Here is an 18,280-nt window from a genome sequence, read left to right on the forward strand (position 1 = left end):
GCAATGATATACCTAAACATGATCATGCACATAAGCACCTGATAAGAATGTGAATATGCAAAATGCATGAATCTGAATAAGCTCTGAATTCGAAAAGCTTGACACTTTGTCTTAGACTTAGAAGGCATATATACATGTGTATGTTCTTTAAAGCCTCTCAGTAGACCTACATATGGTGTTTATGAATAAGTTAACTCAAGTGAGAATAGAGAGACTGTTATAGAGAATTATGTCTATTCTGATGATTAAGTTGATTAAGATTGCCTTAATATATTAGTAGGAGATTGTTAATCACAAAACCATAATTTAATTAAAATAGAAAATGATTATGGAGAATAATTAAACGAATGTTAAATGTGCTCAAGTCACAATGAAGTACCTCAATTAATGTTTAATTACATACTTAATGATTTTGTGTTATATTATCTAGGATGTGTAATTAAGGTCTAAATGAGATCAATTAAGTGTTAATGGAGGATTATGGATTTGATTAACATAAAAGAAAAGTTATAATTATAAATGTGGGAAAAAAATATAAATAAGCAAAATATTAAGGAGTTAGGAGGAATTAGGAAGTCACGTGAGTTGCACACGACCTATTAGCTTATAAGAACATTACTACTTGACAAAATCAAAGAAACAAAAGCCATAGAAAAGTGAGAAGAGAGGCTGATGCATAAGGAGAGAAGAAGAAAGCTTAAGGTGCTAAGGATTCAACTTGATTTTCAAGGGGTTTTTGTTGAAAATTACCTAAGGTAAACTAATTTCTACTTAGTTTGTGCTATTTGCTTGATATGGAGAAGATTAAGTTAGGGTTTTAAAGTAGAGATTTTAAAGGGGAGATTGATTTTGATGCTAATAAGTGAAATAAACATGATTTGAAGTGTTGATTAGTTAGTATTGATTATATAAACCATGATTTAAGCTTTAATTTGATTGAATTGAGAAAATCTTACTTAAGGCCAAAGATGGAGATTCTGCCAACTTGAAATGATCATTTCGTTTTGAATTGATGAGTTTAATTAGTTGATTAATCATTCTAATGATGTTATCTATCAAGTATTAGTTTGAAAATAATGGTGTTTAAATTGAAGTTACCATATTTATATGGTTGTGGAAGTTTAAAGAGCTTAAGAAATACTCATTAAATGGTGATATCATGGTGAATTTGAATAATGTTAATTGATGAGTAATTGATTGAATTGAGATTATAGGATTGTTAAATGATTGTTGGAGATCAAATGGAATTTTTTGGGAGTTCAAAATGCAAAGAGCATTAAAAATATTAAGCATTTAAGTCATACACATTAAGTGTTTGATTAAATTCCTAAATGAGTATTGAGGTAATTACTTATCCATATTGGTGAAAGGGTCCTAGAAGAAGGTGAAGGAGAAGGCCCTTCCAGGCCTTAAAACTACAGCTTTGTGTATTGTGAGTAAAAGCTTATGATGGTTTTTCATAGGTGATGAATATTTTGTTGATATATCAGTTATGATATTATTCTGTACTTGATATTATGATCTAAAAAAGAATGTGATTTGTTTGAAAAGAGGCAAGTTAAGCAAAAGGTATATGCTATTCTGAGGCCAATGAGCCTAATCTATGAATGTAAAATATATGATTCATTATGAAAGAGGTAAGTTAAGCAAAAATGTATGTGTTATTCTGTGGCCAATGAGTCTAATTTGTGAATGCAATTTTGTCATATCTGCATTTGAGATAAAAGGGAGTTATGACTGTCATTACCAACTCGTAAATCTGATCTGAATTTGGAGTTGCGTACTCGTAAATTTGTTACCTAGAGCTATAAGTTGAAATTTGTATCTAGAGCTGCTCTAATATGAAAGCTGGCTAGATAAATTTGATATCTGAAATATGTTATTTGATAACACAGGGGCGAGTTTGATTTGACAAGTCAAATAATCTGACAATCATCTGCATCATATTTCTAAAATATATCTCTATAGTATTGTATCTGTGATTGATGCCTTGAATGACTATGATCTAAGTTTCTATCAATGGGAATGATGTGATATCTGCACACTGTTACTGTGAATGATTTGATTAATGGCTATTATTATTTGATAATTGTTTATGTCAGGCATTGATGGCCTGAGGGGTTAGAGATGTTTAGATTATTGGGAGTGCACTATGTGCTTTATTTGAGATGCTTATGATATGCTATGTTATTCCAAATAATCATTTATGATGATTTTTACTCACTCAGTGTCATGTCATATAAAATGCTAATATTTTTTTTTAGATTTTGGCTATAGGAGGCATTAGCAATTAGAATTCCATATGTTCAGACTGGCAAAAATGGAACTAAGGTCGGGAACAGTTGTATCTACATATGTTACCTCCTCAATTTTGTACACACGTATTAAGGGAACTTGTACTCCATATAGTCCACCATGTAAAAGATATATTTTTACTATGTGTTGTCATGCACATATATTTGTATATGACTATATGTAAGAAGTTAAGAAATTTTCTTATACTGGTTTCCTCTGCTCAGTACATAGTGTGACCTATACCACTGTTAATAACTTTGTATAATATGTTATGTAGCATCTTTGCACTATTTATCCCTGGATATATGATGTTAGTATGTTACAGTTTTGGTATATAGAAACTTGATAAAGTATTATCGAGTTGTTGTTGTTGGAGAACTTTTTCACCTAGCCTATGCTTTCAATTGAGCATTAACTATTTAAAAAAAATATATAAGTGATAATAAAAGAAAATTGATTACAAAATCTAGATGATAATAAATATTGGATTAATTAGTGCAACTTTAGAATTCAAACAAAATTTTAACTGAGCACTAACTTTCCTATCACAAAATAGACATTAAAATAATTAATTAAATTGAAAAATTTGAAAAGAATAAAAGACTCAATTATTATAATCGAAGAATTTAATCAAGCTCTCGTCTTTATATTTCAATATAAGAGCATAAAGAGCCATGAAGATAAAACTATAAGAAGTTGATTGTGAATCTTTATATATATAAAGGAAAAAAAATAAAAAAAGTAAAATAATTATATATATATATATATATATATATATATATATATATATATATATATTATAACTATATCTAAATAAATTTTAAAAAATCTTATATATACAATGAGGAGGTGTTTACTCACAGTTATAGCTCCAACAGCGGCCATCCAATCTTCTACGTAATTAGGAAAAAGTGCAGGCCAATTATATTGGTAACAACATAAAAAAAAAAAAAAAAAAAAAAAGAAATGATCCTGGGCATAAGCTTTAACAATCTCATTAGTAAATAGGCATAAGCCACCGAACAGCGAAAGCATAATTCCCACAACCGAACTCTCTATGATTCTATATAGGTGAAGTTCTATTTAAAATTATTTAATATGTATAATATAATTAAAATAATAATTTTTATAATTCTAGATAAATATTCAGTGCCCACTAAAAAAAAAAAAATGTAAAAGCCAACACAAATTGAATTATGTTTGTTAAGCTAATAGAAAATTTATGTATTATTAGGTTTTAAAATTTTATTTTGTTTATATTAGATCAAATAGATACAGATAAGAAAAAAATTTTAAAAATTAAATTTATAATATTTATTAATTATAATTATATATTAATAATTTTTAAATAAAACATCGAATTAAATTAAAGAAAAACAGATAGAATATGTTAAAAATCCATGAAAAAGAAAAATATTCAAATACCCTATGACCAGATAATACCAACAACCTGTCAATTTAAAAAATACGAAAAATAAAATCAATGTTTATGCTGGTACAAAGTTCAATTATGAAACCTTTAATCAAACTTTCTAAATTAACTTTCTAAAGTTCAATGTTTGTTCAACTGTATCTCCACATACATATACACAGTTAGAATGCATAGAAGGAAATTAATACCAGATGATCTGTTAGCTTTTAGTGATAGTAATCGATCTAGCATCTCAGCAAAGCCTCACAATTGGCAATAGAAAATCCTTAGGTATTAAATTATCAGCCTGCAAAAGATAAAAATGATAAATTAATATCTTTAGAATGGATTTTTCTGACTTGAGTAGCCAAAATAAGAACCATAGTTATAAAATTTTAGTGTTAAAGTTTGTAAGTTAGAGTTTTAGTTAGATTAGTTTTTAAAAAATTTATCTATATTAAATAAAAAAATTACTTGAATTGGCCAATTAGCATTAAAATATATAAAAATAAGAAAAAATATCAAATTTTATAGAAAAAAAAAATATAACGTTGAACAAAGAGAACGCCTTAAATTTTCTTTTTGTTTCAGCTTTCACATAGATATAGAGATATGTTATTCGAAATTACAAGTTGATTATAATTATTTTTTAATTATTAGTTTATGGATATTAAATTAGTTTTTCTTAAACTAAATCTTCAAGGACATGCAACAAAATAAAAAATATTAAGAATTAAATATGGTGATAAAATTAATTTAAATAGTAATAATTATTATTATCATATATTTTGTTTGGAAAATAATTAGACTTAAAAAGAAAAAAATTTGCTTCATAGTCCTTAATAAAAATGAAAAAAAGAAAATAGGTATAGATTGTGAAATATGATAGAAATATGATACGGGGCAATTTTGAGATTTCAAAAAGTTGCCATGGATAGTATGGAAATCAAAATTTTTAACCTTTCCAACTCTCTAATTTAATGGGTTGATAATTTTTTTTTATCAGCAAAATTAATTTATTTTATTATATTAAAGCATACTAGAAAAAATTTAACTAATCCAAGTAATCTAATCCGAGCCAACAGGCTCCCCAAAAAACTCGAACCTAACCTAGACAATTAAATGACAAAACTGGTAAAAAATAATTCAACAGATCAAACCCAGAAAAAACATCCATAAGATCTGTTCTTTAGATAAGAAGAGAGAATTAATTTCAACCCCTTAAATAATCATTTAAAAATTGCTCAAAAATCTTACCGGAATAACACGTAATGCAAGTACCATGACCAAGTTATATTCCATAAAATTGAATCCTTATAAATAATTGATATTTTTGTTTATGTTAAAATTTTAAATATATTTTCAATTATCCCCTACCAAAATTTTTATTTACATCAAACAAATTGTCACGAGATATAATTAAGTGATCAGCTAATGCATGAAACAAACTTAGAAACCAAAAAATGGTTGGTGTCATTTCACTTTTTTACTTTCAGTTTCAGTTTTTATATAATAAAAAGTTGTATACAAAGAAATAAGTTGAGAAAATAAGCAAAAATAACCAAATTACTAGGCATAATGCAATAATATATATAGGGAGGTGATGTTCGATTGGAACCATATTTTTTTTTCTCGAGCAAGAAAGAGTTCTAACCCAATTACTGAACCTAGAAACAGCTCCATCAATGAACCCAAAAAAATATTAAATATCCACTTACTGAGTGACAAATATTAACTATCAAACTGATATGAACAACTAAACCAAATTCACTTTAAGTATAAAAACAGAGGTCAGAGGTCAACAACACCTTAAATCAAGCTAAATATTGTAGACCTAAACCAACTAACAAGAGAAAAAATCAACCCAGTTAGGCTCGATCAAAGAACCCAAGAAAATTATCAATAGAAAATAAAAGAAAAACATGATTTTGATTACATTTCGAATTATCAATAAAAGATAAAAGCAAAAAAAATTCCACTCCCTAATAGAAAAACTCACAAAAAAATTCCAAAAAAAAAAAAATCAAATCAACAAATAAAAATTATTCTTTGACAATTGAAAAATAAAAATAAGAAATATGAACCATGCCAAACAAAAGAGATCTTGTAGTACTCACTCACTGATGAGGCCCTATCGATTAGTATTTCATATATATATATATGAGATAATTAACTTTTTGACAGCAACAAGCTTTTTTAGGGATAAAACATAACCTGAAAGATGAGAAAACAGGCATACACCTCCTTAACCTCGCCCTTGTGTGCCTTGTGCCTATAGTTTTATATATGTAGCTATCTTTCTTCTTTCTATTATGTCAGGACTACCATACAATCAACAATTTGCATGACATCATTTATTTTAACACTATCAGCTTACATAATTAATGCAAAATAGCATATGAACCGTGATTTTACTTCATGTCAGCTAATTCTCTTTTCCTTCAGGCATTATCCCAAGCCGACAGCCTCACTTTGGTCGCTTTCGGTTTGGGAACATAATATCATCCATGCTTTCTTTTATACGATTACCCACTTTTTGTATGTTTCTCGCCACCCCTGCTGCAACCAGGCTCGCATTCCTTGTATATCTGCATTTTAGCATGAAACCCAGATATTTGATTTTCTATATCCATCAACAACAGATATGCACATGTATAATTAAATAGTAATTGAAAGCATTTGCTTGCCTCCTCAGGAAATCATCTCCTGCAGAATCGGCTGGTTTACGTGTTTGAGCCTGAGGACGTTCTTGGCCATCTTACGTAAAACAATTGATAAAAATTAAACAATAAACAGAAATATAAGAAAAATCCCATTTGAAGATCAGAGAACAATGAACACATTGTTACCATCTTTAGACGTAATTGCATAATGTCTTACAATGATGAAAAATCAGGAAAAGCAAGGAGGCAATGGTTTAACTTTAGGGCCAATAAACAAAATTACTTGAGAAAAAAGATAAGAGGCAATAAGCTGTAATATCTTTTGCTTTATGTTATAAATATCCTAATGAAAGTAATACGTTGTTCTTAATACAATAGACAAGTATCAACAAAATCCTCTCCTGAAAAAAGGGTTTGAATTTGCTATGAAAAGACTTGGATTACTAAATGAAAAATCCTGAATTAGTAACACTTTTTACAATTTTTTAATTTTTATCAATCAATGCCTAAACTCTTTTTTTTTTTGGAAAGGTGCCTACGCTTACTTTGTCATTGCAATCATGGATTTACATGGTGGGTTGCCATGTGACATCATGCCAATAGATCATTTTGAATCTTTTATTTTTAAACAGAAAATATTATAACAAATAAAACATAAGTCCAAAAATTATAAATAAAATAGTAAACACTTTTCTTAGAAAAAATACTTTAATTTTTAGGAGAAACTTAGATTTTATGTACTATAAATTTTTGAAGTTTAAAGAAAAAAAAGGAGTGAAACTGAGCTAGCAGAATGATGCCACATGACAAAAGTACCCATCCCTTTATGCTTAACAGCATTGTCAGCAATTTTGTATAGAAATCCAATAGAAGCCACAATCGTAATGACAAAATAAGTTCAATTTAATGATAAAATTAAAACAATTGGCTAAAACTGCAAAAAGTGTTAAAATTCAGAATTTTTTATCATCCCTAAGCAGAGAAATCAATGAATAGTTCCAACTTTTGTAATTTTGCAATGAACTGCCTTTAATGTGTAACCTTCTAGTCCGGACATCGGAGCCATGTTTGGAGTTGATATCTACTGGAATATGCTTAAACTAATTTCTGTGCTTGACTATATACTTACAGGGACATACTTTCTTAAAGAGGAGGGTGGAGGAGAGAGAGAGAATCTGCTGAGTACCTATTCATCTGTTAAAGAGTATTTCTAAAGAAATTGATCGGATCCTTAGCTGGTTTGGACATTGTCATTGCATGGATAGTAGCAAAATGACAATAAGAGACCTCATTCTGAGATTTACAGGGGAGAACGCCCCACCGAATATCTTTCCATCACATTACAAAGACATTAAATGTACACATCATATATAAGCCCAACATATATCTATCCACATTTATATTTATATATGTCAAACAGAATGTCCCAGCACATAAGCACAGAAGCTAACTGTTGCTGTGTCTCCTGCTGTCATTCATCAAAAGCAGATGTGACAATCTACTGTATTGAGAAATATGTCAGACAGGGATTTAACTGAAATCAACATGCAATAAGGCATAGCATAAACCATGGTGGTTTCCTTACCTTCTTTACCATGACCACGAGCGGGAGCAGATGCACTATCAGCAATATGAACTCTTTTTCTCTGATCCAATAAAACTGCAGTCCTTTTGTCCGCAATAAACTAGGGATAAGAACAGAACAAAATTTATAACATCATGCCCAAACCAGATAGCCAACTTGACAAAGTGAAAGTAAATTTAAAAATGCAACAAGTTACACCAAAGATGCACAAACTCTATTCAGTGGCATGATTTATTTTGGAAGACAATAATATAAATTTTGCAGCCTTATAGATGTAGTTAATTGTTTAAATAAACCCACACAGTCAATCACCATTTCTCTCCAAGCAGAATAAAAAACTATAAATGAAAATAGGTTTTAAGAAAAAATAATGTGCTCAATGAACGACTCACGAACAGGTTAAAATACTCGATTCTAGTTGTTTGCAAGCTTAAATGAATGGATTGGAATAAAAAGTAAAAACTTTATCTTGTTTAATAGATGAAGGAACAAAAAGGTGCATCCAATTTGATTAAGTGGAGAGGCTAGTTTATGTTCGCTTAGCTACTCAATTGAAACTCAATGAATAATCACAGGAAGTTATCAAAATTGGTCTTTTAGCAATAAATGAAGTAGAAGGTTGTCTTTATGTCAAACCACGTAATTGAATTTTTTTTTACAATAATGCCATACAAATAAAAAAGGAACTACTAATACTAGATAATCATTATAAATACTAGTATATGAAGCAGGAAAAACAAACCAAAGGTAGCATAGATGTTATGTATTACACATTGACCATAAATCAAATAAAAAGACACCTTTGAGGCCATATGACTTTAGTGCACAGACTAACTAATACAATAGTTTACTAATATATATATATATATATATATATATATATAGAGAGAGAGAGAGAGAGAGAGAGAGAGAGAGAGAGAGAGAGAGAAGACAAAGCTACTTTTGCATTAATTTAATGTAAAAAATTATTCAAAATATATAAATATTCTTAAGGTTTAGTTTGTATTGGAGCATTAAGCCCAATATCTTTCAGATCAAACAAGCTTGACAATGAAGTTTTAGTTTGGTTTAACCTTAAGCTCGAGTAAAATTAAGCTATCAAAACTTGAACATTTACTCAGCTCAGCTTGATTTATATTTCTAGGTGACGAATGGCTGCACTCTGTCCATTGAACCAAGCTATGGAAGTCAAAAGCAAATTCCTCAATGAAATTAAAATCATAGAAGCTCACCAGAAAACAAAAGTATATCTATGCACGTGCATGCACACACACACACACACACACACACACAGAGAGAGAGAGAGAGAGAGACCTCAAGGCCAAGACAAAGTGGCAGTTGAGATGTTGTCACTTGCTTATCCATAGACTGATCTTTAATGAGATATACCGAGTTCCCAGCACAAGCATAATAAAAATCCTTAGGACCCAATCCCCTTTTAGAAGATATAATCTCATAACGTTTGATAAAGTCACTGGGAACTGATCATCAAAATCATGTATTAGTACGTTCCAAAAGATATTTCTGTAGAACATTCACAAACAAGATGAAGGAATTTTACTACCAAAGCCTAAGAAGATATCAAATGAGACCAACCTTCTCTCATACTGAGAAGGGAGAGGTAAGTGATTGAAAATCCTTGCACAACAAACAAGCATTGCACCATATTGAACACAAGCATACAATACATTTGCAGTCATTTGCACAATGGACCTAGTGTAGCTGATATTGAATTAACATTTTTCTTGTAGGTAGTTAGCATATCATCAAAACGAATTACATTGGCATCTTCTCAAAGAGAAAGAGCTAATGCAACACCAACAATATGAGGAAGATTTTGGGTATTACTGAAAACCAACATCATAGAAACTATGAAGACTAATTAATCAAATATATGCATGGGGATGGGGTTGAAATAGTGTGGCAAGGACATAGGATCGATGAGTCATCTATTGAACACGAATCTTTCTTTCTATCTTGGTTCCTTGATTTACCAATTTTGATTAAAAGAAAGAAAAAGAATAAGAGCTGGTTTAGAGAAGAGGTTTTAGCCCTCATTCTGTACTCATAAACTGACTGACCTTTTTTATTAACCTAATAATGCTGTAAAACTAGACCAACGACACAACGAACAAAGAAACAAAGTAACTATTATTATCCACAAATTGCACTCATGGACCCTGCAACTAAATTGAAAAAGGACCTTAAATTTTACAGAACCATAAACATGGCCATCCACAGGTCCCTTTTCCTCAAGGATAAAACCTTGGAAACAGAAAAGGAAATCAGTTATTTAATCCAATTAACTAAGGCTTAGTATTGGTTTCATCAGCGTGGTATTCGTCAACCTCCATTTCCATGTTCCATATGCCTTCAATTGGAAAAGAAGCTTTCTACAATGATTCCCCACAGGAGTCACTCATTGCAATAGTAACATGAGCCATTTTCTTCAAACCACAAGACTTTGCTGCAGACACGAGGACTTCCTTATTCTTAAGGCCACTAAGGGTAATCCTTGGCACTACCCATGACAAAGCTTTTTCCTTTTTCCTAAATCAAATTAACCTATTCCTAATCCAAGATAAAAGCATTAAATTTTTAAAATAGGAAATCAATAGAACATTCTGCAAAAGTTGCAAACTTCACAGTAATTTTAGCAGGAGAATCGCATCAAACAGCCAATCAAGGCACTGGATACTACTAATAAGTATAAATTAGTAGCCAAATTAAGCAAACCATAATTGAAGATTTGTTTTACGCTTATCTTCTCACGAACCAAATGGGAAATAAGAGAGAGAGAGAGAAAGACCTCTATGAACAGTATGAGGGATGCCGATGCATCGAGGATTGTTGCCGTTAGATTTAAGAGCAGAAGAGTAATAGAGAAATCCTTTACATACTGTTCGTTTGCAAGCTCCTCGACCTCTAGCTTCGGTTTGATTTTGACATTTTCCAGCTTTCTCGTCTCCTGCGCCTCTCTCTCTCCCTCTACGTACCTCTTTACTCCTATCCATGAATCTACATTTTCATTATCTGTTTCTCTATTATTTCAATTGGGAATAATGCTCCCACTAACGTTCTTCATAATATCCAATTAGGTTGGGATGGCAATGGCTCTGAATATCCGCTTTAAATGCACTATTAGGTATATGAATCTGTGTTGAACGTGTTCAGAAATTTATACTCTCTCCGTCACAAAAAAAAATAATGTTCAATTTTCTATTTTCACGTTGATTAAGAAATAATAATAATTATAAGTAAAAGATAATTTTATTTATATAATTTTTTTATTATGTCCCTTTTAAATAATAAATGAGCGATTATTATATTGAAATAATAAGTAAGAATTAAGGAGGATTATTGAAAATAAAATAAAGTTTAAAAATAATACAGTAGACAATTTAAGGAGTAACTATAATGCAAAAAAAGAAAAGTGGATTATATTTTTGAATAAACCAAAAAGGAAAAATGGACTATATTTTTAGAACGGAGGGAGTATTTAATATTCAAATCCGATTATAATTATTCGTTTAAATACTTGAACCTTTTTAAATACTTGTTTAATATTAAAAATATTTTTATTTTTTATTTTTCAAACAAAAGTAAGTAAAAATTATAAAATTATTATTTTGACTTAATAAAAAAAATAATACAAATATTAAATACAATTATAACGTTAATTATAATTTAAAAAGTGTATATATAATTTTTTTAAAAAAATTATTTTAAATATTTTTGAAATACTAATTAAACGGGTAACGAGTAGCGGTATCCAAGTCTTTGAACCTAAACTCGACACGGATAGTAAAAATAATATCTGAACCCGTTTATTCACTATTTAAACTTGCCAAAATCAAATCGGATCGGATCGAGTACTCCCACATTGGTAAAATTACCATGCCAAGTTGCTCATGACCGTTTACTTTCGGAAAAATATATTTTCGGGTAGCACACTTTCAGGAAAAGCTATTTTCTAAAAAAATATAGTTTACATATTTAGTATACAAATCAACTTTCTTAGAAGTAAATTTCTCTCAAGTTATAAAAGAAAATAATAAAATCAATAATATTAATTGAAAGTGTATTTATATATGATAAATTAGTAAATTAATTGCACTTAACTAGGAAAGTGCAACGTCCCAAGCATTTTTCTAAGGCCATGTTCGACAACAACTTTGAGTTAGCTTTTAGCGTATTAACCAAGCCAAAACAAAATTCTATTTATATTAATTGTATTGTTCAGTAACATAACTTTTATAATGGTTTTTAGAGGTTGAGTGAGCTTTTTATGAAACGTTAACACTTGAACTTTTAGCGTTTTATGAAGATCAATTAGATTTTTTTTTTTTACAACCATATTCATTGTTTTTTTTCTTCTAAATTCAACTAATTAAACAAAATATATCTTTTTGTTATTTTAAGTTAAACAACTATCTTTACCAAACACATCTAATTTAAGCCACTATCAACAGCGGAACTAGAGGGTGGTCAGCAGTGGTAGCCGGCCCCTAAATTTTATTTTTTTTTTGAAATTTACCTTATATAAATAGAAATTTTTACTTTTTACCTATAAAATTTTTTTTTTTCGATATCGCCCCCTCTAATTATTTTTTCTGGTTCCATCACTGACCACTATATAAACAACTATCACTTACCAACTAATAGAATAACTAATAGCTACTACAACCACTAACATCTACTAAAATAACTATTATTTTCTAGGTATGGCCACTGGTCATTTTGAATCAGAATCGGAACGAAACCGTCTGTTCAAAATTTGAATCAGAACCGACGGTTCAAGGGCTAGTTAAAATTCATGTGAATGTTAAAATTTGAACCTGAATCAGCCTGAAACCGAGGTTAACTGCGAATTCTAGTCCGATTTGAATCGAAAATTTTTTATTTTTATTTTCAAAATGATAATCACTTAGTCTATTCTGTACACATCTAAAAGTCTCAATAATATTTTACTATATGGTACACTTTATTTAAGATTTTTTTTAAAAAATACACTTTACTTTAAAAGTTAAAAATCTAAAAAGTAAAATGGTGAAAAAAAGGAGAAATTTTTACTCTAAACTTATATTATTTTTAACTTTTTTTTTTTAAATTGTTTACTAAGTTCAAAATTACATTCTTTGAAGCATTTTTCAAAATTTTCTAATAATTTATTTAATTAATAACATTTAGACAAAATAAAGTGATAATTTAGTTGATTGTTTTGTAAAATTAATTAATTTTATTCTTATATTAGTATGAGTATTCTAAAATTTATTTAAAATAAAATTTACCAATATTTTTTAAGCTTATATTAATATTTTAGAAAGAAAGATGTAACATTAAAAATAATTTAAAAAAAAAAAAACCTCATATAGCTGAAAACCGTGATTGGAACCATACTAAAACTGACAATAACGTGATTGGAACCGTACTGAAACTGGCAAGAATAAGAACCAGCGGTTCAACGAGCGGTTCAAGTTCAACATTTTAAAAATTTTGAACCGGCCACTACCGATAAAGGTTCATCTATTGTGGAGGTCTATGCTGTGTTGAATTTGGAAGATTTGGAGGATAGGTTGAAATTGTAGGAAGGGGCAAATCATAAGGAGGCTGAGGAGTCGGAGAATAGTGATCTCCGGTGCGTTGTTGCTCATCTATTGACAGATAAACCTATTAACAATCGTGTGTTTGAGGACACTATAACACAAAAATTTGGAGACCGGTGATGCGTTTGCTTATTAAGGATCTTGGTAATAATGCATTCTTGTTCCAGTTCTTTCATCCAATAGATCGGGATCGCGTAGTGAATGGAGGGCCTTGGAATTTTGCTCAAAACCTTCTTCTTCTGAAGAGTGTGGAATCAGAAGACAATCCTAAACGTGTTGAACTTACAAAAGTGGAAATAAGGATCTAGGTTCATGATCTCCCCATTGGTTTTATGATGGAACGAGTTGCTAAGGATATTGGGAACTATATGGCGGAATTTTTACTTTCTGACCCCAAGAACTTTTTCGGATTATGGCGAGAGTATATGCATGTTCGAGTTCGAATGGATGTGAGGAAACCTCTGAAACATAGAATGCAGATAAAAAAAATATAAAGGTGAATGGCAATGGATCATGTTCAAATATGAGCGGCTTTCGACCTTTTGTTTCTTCTGTGAGATGCTCGGGCATTCGGACTGGTATTGCCGTAAATTGTTCTTAACACCGGGATTTACTAAAGAACAGTTTGCTTAATTATGGAGCTTGGATGAGGGCGGATAGCCGAAATGCTAACTAGGTCGGTTCACGGTGGTCGAAACTAGATGGTTTGGCAGGTTACGATGATTCTGAATCGCATAAGGCAAGTAGTTGGAATTCTTTTCAAGTTCCTAAACCTACGGGATTTGAAGTTAATCAATCACTGATAAGTGGCGACCGAATGGCGGATAAGGTGGCTACTGCTAAGGGGAAAGAAAAAATAGAAAGTGACGTGCATGGGAAGGAGTATATGGAGGTAGAACATATGGAAGATAATATTGAGAATGATGGCCTAATTATAATTGACCCTAAACGTCGTCGATAGGATCTTGTGAAGTCAACTGTCGTTATTGATTGTCAAGATGATAGTGAGCCCAAATACGGACATAGGGCGGGCCCTGATTCCCAGGCCCGGCAGTCATTATAAGTTCTTTGAGTTGGAATTGTCGTGGGCTTGGGAATCCACGGACAATTTTTGAATTAGTAGAGCTAGTTCAACTTAAGAAGCCCAATATTGTTTTTTTAATGGAAATGAAGGTCGGTTTTACACAAATGGATCGGGTAAGGTGGAGATTGGGCTTTGAAGGCCTTTTTATAGTTGAGCTGGAGGGTAATGGTGGTGGGCTAGCCCTCTTATGGAAAGATAGAACTATTTGTACTTTTTTGAGCTTTAGTCGAAACTTTATTGATGTCATGGTGGAGGTTCTCGGTATTCCTAAGTTTCACTTCATCGGCTTTTATGGTTGTCCGGAGAGACATCGTTGACAACATTCTTGGGACCTGTTGCCATCTTTGAAGCAACGATCAGGACTCCCATGGTGCGTAGTGGGTGATTCTAATGACATTCTTTTCTTTGGAGATAAAATGGGAAGGATTCAACAGCCAGAGTGGTTAGTGAATGGGTCCTGCAAGACAATAGAAGATTGTGGGTTGCATGATGCTGGGTATACTGGATATAGGTACGGTTAGGAATGTGGAAGGGAAACTGCTGACTGGGTACAAGAAATGCTTGATCGCGCTTTAGTTTTTACGGCTTGGCGGAATGGTTTCCAAGATGCAAAATTGTACAATCTGCAGGTGGTACAAAGCGATCATATGGCTATTTTCCTTTCCCTTGAGATAACACTTTTTCAGTATGTTCCTAGGGACTTTCGCTTTGAGAACTCTTGGTTAAAAGAGATTGATGTTGCGGAAGCTGTGAGAGAAGCATGGGCCGTTGGTCAAGCGAAAGGAATTGCGGAATGAATACGAGAATGTGGTTGTTATCTGGAACGGTGGGGTCAATTAAAGAGAACTCAGTCTTTGGAGAAACTGAAACGCAGTTGTCGGCAGATGGTGAGGTATCAGCGCGGTAATAATCTGGAGCACCTGCAGCAGTATGGCTTTGCAAACGTAGCGTCAATGCAAGAATTACAACAGCAAGATTTCTTTTGGCGTCAGCGGTCAAAACAGAGCCGGTACCAAGGAGGGGATAGAAACATAAGGTTTTTCCACGTCATGACATCTTCGTGCAAAAAAAAGAACACGGTTCAGCGACTTAAGGCGGACAATGGTGAATGGGTTTCTTGGGACTCTAGTCTAGCGGAGATTATTGTACAGTTTTTTTCTGATTTATTCAAGTCAGCGCAAGGTGATATGGAGACTATATTGGAAACAGTCCATAATCGAATTTCGGAAGACATGAGGGACATGCTTGAATATCCTGTTATACAGGCGCAGTCAAAGAAGCAGTTTTTAGTATGCATCCCGATAAAGCCCCCGAACCAGACGGCTTAAATTCTAGGTTTTTTTCGATCTTTCTGGCCGATTGTTGGGAATGATATCATTAATGCAATTTTACAGTCTTTGAATATACAAGACTAGCTTCGGTTAATAATGATACGAATATAATATTAATCCCAGAGAAAAAGGAACCTGAGTTTGTTGCTGATCTTCGTCCAATTTCCCTCTGTAATGTCATTGACCGCATTGCTTCTTAAGTATTGGCTAATAGAATGAAATTATATTTGCATTCTGTGATTTCTCCTACACAAAGTGCTTTTTGTTGGATTTAATTTTCTATTGTGGGCTTAATATGTAAAATTAAATATGTACAGCAGTCCAATTGTAAAGTCAATTTCAAATGTGGTCTTGATTGTGAATAATTGACTATTGAGGTATCAACTAATTATAGATATTAAGTGTAGAGACCATTATATAATTTCTATTTCGTTAAAGGACCGAAATAGAAATTGTACTAACCCTACAGGTATATAAAGGTCGTGGTCCCCAGAGGAGTTGAATACGATTCAGTTTTACGTTCCTTTCGTATTGCTTTCGCTAAATCGATTCTTCAATTCTCTGGAAGGCTGCAAACCTAATTCTATACATCAAGATCGACGAACAACGATGTCAGGTACGCAACCTTTTCTTATTCAATCTATTTTGTTGAATCTAGTGGTTTGCACGATCTAGGTTATTATTGTGGAATTATTTGAGATTAATTCTCAACAAGTGGTATCAGAGCCTTGTGCATAATTGCTAGATTTTAGATTGATTTTCGTATGTTTTTTTTTTATTTGTTTACCCTACTGTTTACGGATTGAGGGTTTTGTTTAATAAAAAAAAAAAAATTGTTCTCACTGTTCTTCGGATTCCCAAGAACAGGTAAGAGGTTTTGAACTAATGCCATTAACGATTAGTTGTTCGTTTGGTATTTTTTTTTTATTTTTTTTTGCTGGCTGGATCTTGTTTTTTTTTTTTAAAAAAAAAAAAAAAAAAAAAGGAGAAACAGGCTGGTTTCTTTGGAGAGAGTCGGCGGAATGGAGGTTTCCGTCTCTGATGGTTTGTGTTTTTAGGGTTAGGGATGGAAAATTACAGTTAGGTCCCTGGAAAATTTTGTATTAGGTCCCTAATTTTTTTATAACTTCAGATTAGACCCTTAAGTTTCTGTAACTTCAGATTAGGCTCCTAACTTTTCTGTAACTTCAGATTAGGCCCCTAATTTTCTGTAACTTCAGATTAGGCCCCTAATTTCTGTAACTTCAGATTAGGCCCCCTAATTTTCTGTTTTTTTTCGTATAGACCCATAAACATATATTTAATTAAATTAGACCCCCGAACTTTATTTATTCAAATTTATTTAGTCCAATTTTATAACTTAGTCTCTAATTTAGTGACTTAAAGACTAGATTATATATATATATATATATATATATATATATATATATATATATATATATATATATATATATTTTTGGGCTAAATAATTTTAGATTATTAAATATTTAGACAATCAATTCATTTAATTGCAATTGTTTTGTTTTAATTACAATTAAATGATTTAATTTGTCGACTTGAGATTAAATTTTGGAGTGATTAAGTCCCTATTGTGTTTGATATTTGTTAAAATAAATTGATTTGATCAATAAGTCACCAAAGTGACCTCTATTGCTTGAATTGATTTATTTTAGAATATTAGACAGGTGTATTAGAATTCGTTGCGGATAGTTAATCGGCCCAAAGGAAGGTTACTATCTGGCTGAGTTTTGAATACATGTTTGGCAATAAGTATGTGATAATTGTTTGATTATTTTCCATGACAATAATATATCGGCCCAAAGGAAGATTTATTATTTGTCAGGACTATGTTATCAATATTTGGTTGCTGCGTTGAGATACTTATTACAAGTTAATGTTTTACACCCAAAGATGAGAATGTTAATGTTGTGTCTGTATCTTATTTCCATTTTTTGATCTCTACTTATGTGAATTGTTTCATTTGTGGATTGTGAGCTTATACTTGTCTATTTGTTTATTTTCTCTGATGTCAGCTAACATGTCATTTAATCCTGATTGTGTCCCTAAACTTGAGGGATCAAATTTTGAGTCTTGGAAATCAGACATTATGATCTTTCTGGGCTGTATGGATTTGGATCTTACATTCAGGATGGACGAACCTGCTCCTCTTACTGATACGAGCACTGATGTTCAAAGCTTTCAGTATGAGAAGTGGGAGCGTTCTAATCGCTTAGGTCTGATGATCATGCAGAAAGGAGTCCCAGAACATGTTCGAGACTCTATCTCAGCATGCCGAGCTGGAGAG

The 18,280-nt window shown here is 31.4% G+C and overlaps 1 protein-coding gene and 1 long non-coding RNA gene across 2 annotated transcripts; one reads left to right on the plus strand and one right to left on the minus strand.

Moving 5' to 3' along the window:
* Positions 1-645: 645 nt before the first annotated feature.
* On the plus strand, positions 646-2,597 carry LOC110008962 (uncharacterized). The gene is made up of 2 exons (XR_002283762.2): positions 646-755; positions 2,265-2,597. It is a non-coding gene; the product is annotated as an uncharacterized LOC110008962 (long non-coding RNA).
* A 3,233-nt stretch (positions 2,598-5,830) lies between these two features.
* Positions 5,831-11,105, minus strand: LOC105628601 (uncharacterized). The gene is made up of 5 exons (XM_089720061.1): positions 10,764-11,105; positions 9,269-9,435; positions 7,955-8,054; positions 6,394-6,463; positions 5,831-6,294 (listed from the first exon to the last, which is right to left on the minus strand). The coding sequence occupies exons 1-5, from the start codon at positions 10,966-10,968 to the stop codon at positions 6,174-6,176; spliced, it is 663 nt and encodes a 220-aa protein (XP_089576187.1). The 5' UTR covers positions 10,969-11,105; the 3' UTR covers positions 5,831-6,173.
* Positions 11,106-18,280: the final 7,175 nt, after the last annotated feature.

This window comes from Jatropha curcas, chromosome 4 (genome assembly GCF_041381405.1).
Source record: "Jatropha curcas cultivar XTBG-Jc1 chromosome 4, XTBG_Jcur_1.0, whole genome shotgun sequence".
NCBI classification, from domain to species: Eukaryota; Viridiplantae; Streptophyta; class Magnoliopsida; order Malpighiales; family Euphorbiaceae; genus Jatropha; species Jatropha curcas.